This window comes from Coenobita brevimanus, chromosome 117 (assembly GCF_032717465.1).
Source record: "Coenobita brevimanus isolate Jiangsu-jjx chromosome 117, ASM3271746v2, whole genome shotgun sequence".
Classification (NCBI taxonomy): Eukaryota; Metazoa; Arthropoda; class Malacostraca; order Decapoda; family Coenobitidae; genus Coenobita; species Coenobita brevimanus.
Genome location: NC_137070.1, coordinates 4,451,652 through 4,455,345, shown reverse-complemented (window position 1 = coordinate 4,455,345; position 3,694 = coordinate 4,451,652). Strand labels below are relative to the sequence as shown.

The following is a 3,694-nucleotide window of genomic DNA, read 5'->3' as shown; positions in this document are numbered from 1 at the left end:
CCCCATTCAAGAAACAAAAAGAGTAAATGAGTGATTAAAAAAAAAAAAAAAAGGATGAATGAATGCATGTATGTAAGTAATGGAGTTCATTCGTGTGTGTGTGTGTGTGTGTGTGTGTGTGTGTGTGTGTGTGTGTGTGTGTGTGTGTGTGTGTGTGTGTGTGTGTGAGCATGCTTCGCTGCGGAAAAGCAAGATCTGATATATGGAAACCTAAACTGAGGGTCTGTCATCATCTCTCTTTGAAAAAGGGTTTTGGCCCTGAAAAGGGCCGAGATTTCTTTCGATCGAGGTGAGGGGTCTCTCGCCTTAGGCGCGCTCGCCACGGATGCGGCGGGCCAGCTGAATGTCCTTAGGCATGATTGTTACACGCTTGGCGTGGATGGCACACAGGTTGGTGTCCTCAAAGAGACCGACCAAATAGGCCTCAGACGCCTCCTGCAGAGCCATGACGGCAGAGGACTGGAAGCGCAGGTCAGTCTTGAAGTCCTGGGCAATCTCACGGACGAGACGCTGGAATGGCAGCTTCCTTATAAGCAGCTCAGTGCTCTTCTGGTAGCGACGGATCTCACGCAGGGCCACAGTGCCAGGCCTGTAACGATGGGGTTTCTTGACGCCGCCGGTGGCAGGGGCGGACTTGCGAGCGGCCTTGGTGGCCAGCTGCTTGCGAGGGGCCTTGCCCCCAGTGGACTTACGTGCAGTCTGCTTGGTACGAGCCATGGCTGAGCGTGACTGAGGGAGCGAGAAGAGCGAGAGTGTTGGCGCACCGCGTTCGTTCGTTCGTTCGACGATTTCCCCTCCTATGGAGAGAGCCGGACCGTGTATTAGCCCGGACGGTGTTTAGGGCTGAGTTGTACGGGTGTGCCATGATGGCTGTATGGACATTTTATTCGGGGGCAGAAACCACCGTGGTGGCTCTGTGCTTTTATATATATATATATATATATATATATATATATATATATATATATATATATATATATATATATATATATATATATACATACACATATATATACATATACACATATACATACACACACATACATACATACATACATATACATATACATATACATACACATATACATACATATACATTATTATATACATACAAACACATATATATACAAACATATACATATACATATATATATATATCCATACACATACACACATATATATATATAAATACACATATACATATACACATTATATATATATATATATATATATATATATATATATATATATATATATATAGAGGTCACAGGCACGCCCTATGCCTGCACACGTTGAGGCATGAGCATCAGCGCATGCAGGCACAAGCATACGAGTGGCATTAGGGAAGGGGGGAAGGGGATTAACAGGGTTGGGGATTAACGGGGCTAGGGATTAACTGTACGACTGACATTAGGAGGGGGGGGGGATAGACTTAACTGTGTTTACCAGTGTGGAGATGGGCGTGTTGGCTATTACTGAGGTGGCTGCCTGCCTGAGTGTTATCTCTAGCTGAGGTGTAATGTTATCGCTTGGTATGTCAGGGTTGGGGGGGGTGGCGGGTCTTATAAATTTATTGGTGGCTGGGCAGCGCAGTATGTAATGGAGGAGCGGGAAGGAGGTTTCGGTATTACAGTTTTCGCAGGTTACGGTTTGGTTGTTATTCGTTTGGATTTGTGCAAGGCTCTTATAACCTAATCTGAGCCGTCTGATCTTTTTGAGTGTCATGCTGCTCATATTGTGTACAGCAGGTATGGGCTTATATTTGGTAGCGTCGGCGTACCATAGAGCGGAGGGAGAGCCTGTATTGACTTGCTGTCGGTGTTCCTGAAGATTGAGTGTGATTGCCTGAGTTTTTATTGATTTTTTTTTTTAACTGAGGCTGGAAGGGACGTCTACTTGGATGTACGGGTGCGCTGTAGCATCCTTGGCGAGGCGATCAGCATGTTCGTTGCCTGTGATTCCGACATGACTTGGAATCCAGTGAATGGTGATTGTTCCGCCTGCGTTTTTAATCTCCTGAGCGGTGGCCATTATATCCGTGATGAGGTGGATGTTATCGGATGGTGTCTGGGTTTTTAATGTTTGGATGGCGCTAGCTGAGTCTGTATGTATTATGATGTCTGACGTGGGCGTAATTTCGAGCGCATCATCTAAGGCTGCTAAGATTGCCACTAACTCGGCCTGAAGGGTGGATGCTCCGTCAGTTATTCTGAGGCCATACGAGTGGTCATGGCCTGTGACTGCCGCACCTGACTTACCTTCGTTTACGGAGCCGTCTGTATAATAAGTGGCGGAGTTAGGGGTGGTGATGGAGGCAATTCGCCTGAGGCTCTCTTGCCGCAACTGCTGGGTGGGGGTTGTGGCTTTGGGGGGAGAGCTGGCGATAATGAGTTTGTACAGTAGAGGGCTCCAGGGTGGGAGGGGGTGATACGCATCGCTTGGTGTGTCAGGGGGGAGGTTCAAAAGGGGAGTAATGTTATAAGTATGGGCGGCTTTGGCGACTTTGTGGCACCAGGTGTTGGTGAGTAAATCTGGGTGTAGGTTAACTGCCGCAGTTATTCTTGTAAGAAAGGGTAGTGTTGAGCCTTTGTGCGCCAGCTTGGCTGTTAGGTTGGCGACTCGTGCTTGAATTCTGAGGTTGAGGGACTCCATATTGCACTCGGCGCGAAGATTGCACAGTCGCGTCCACATAGGGGAGCCAGTAATGATTCTGAGTGCTTCGTTTTGTACGACTTCAAGCTTGTTGGCTAGCTGAGGGCGGGGACAGCGTAGTCAACAATAGATCTTATTGCTTGAACGTAGAAAAGACGAAGTACTTTAAATGAGGCTCCTTCTCCTTTCCCTGCTATTGCTCGAAGGACGTTAAGTCGGAGTTTGGTAATGTTTTTGAGATGTTGTACTTCATTGTTAAAAGAGAGGTTCCTATCAAAATATACCCCCAGGTATCGGTGTGCATTCACATATTCTACGGGGGAATTCCCTAAGATGAGCTGGGCTTGGGGGGTGGGAATTCTGATGGGAAGGGCTTTTGTTTTTCCCGGGTTTACTTTGAGGCCTAATTCCCGACATTTTTTGTGTATTTTCTCGAGTGCTTTCTGAGCTTTTTGTAGGTAGTTGCCGCCGTATGTGACAAGGGTGATGTCGTCTGCATAACATAGGAGGCGGGTTCCCTGTCCTAGGTTTAGGTGGAGAAGGCACTCTACAAGGGTATTAAAAAGAGTTGAGCTAATTATGCTGCCCTGTGGAGTACCATTTATGTGCGGATATGCGTCAGAGAGATGGACTTGGAAAATGACTTTGGCTTTTCGACCTGTGAAAAAGTTTTCCAGCCAGCGCAGGAGGCGACCCTTAACTCCCTTGTTGGCAAGGGTAGTCAGGATGGCCTCAGGGCATGCCAGCTCAAAAGCTTTTTCCAGGTCTATGAAGACTGCCAGTCCTTTGCCTCCACGGAGCTCGGATATGAATGAGCTAAGGCATTCCGCCGTGCCTTTGCCTTTTGTGAAGGCAAATAGGTGGTCGTGGGGGGGAGGGGTGACCCAGTCCAGTCGGGATTTGATTAGTCTTTCCGCTGTTTTGCTAAAGCAACTGAGAAGAGAAATTGGTCTAAATGTCTGGGGGTCTAGTGGTTTTGGTATGGGGTGGATGATGGCTTCTTTCCACTGTGCGGGTAGTTTGCCTTGTTGCCACGAGTGGT

The 3,694-nt window shown here is 47.5% G+C and overlaps 1 protein-coding gene across 1 annotated transcript; it reads right to left on the bottom strand.

The window, feature by feature from the left end:
- Positions 1 to 306: 306 nt before the first annotated feature.
- Positions 307 to 717, bottom strand: LOC145419090 (histone H3). Its single transcript, XM_080287331.1, has one exon. It carries the CDS (start codon positions 715 to 717, stop codon positions 307 to 309), a length of 411 nt encoding a protein of 136 aa, XP_080143457.1.
- Positions 718 to 3,694: the final 2,977 nt, after the last annotated feature.

Bases quoted from the DNA above. Each gene is read 5' to 3' on its own strand.
- LOC145419090 (XM_080287331.1), bottom strand. From the start codon at position 717: ATGGCTCGTACCAAGCAGACTGCACGTAAGTCCACTGGGGGCAAGGCC.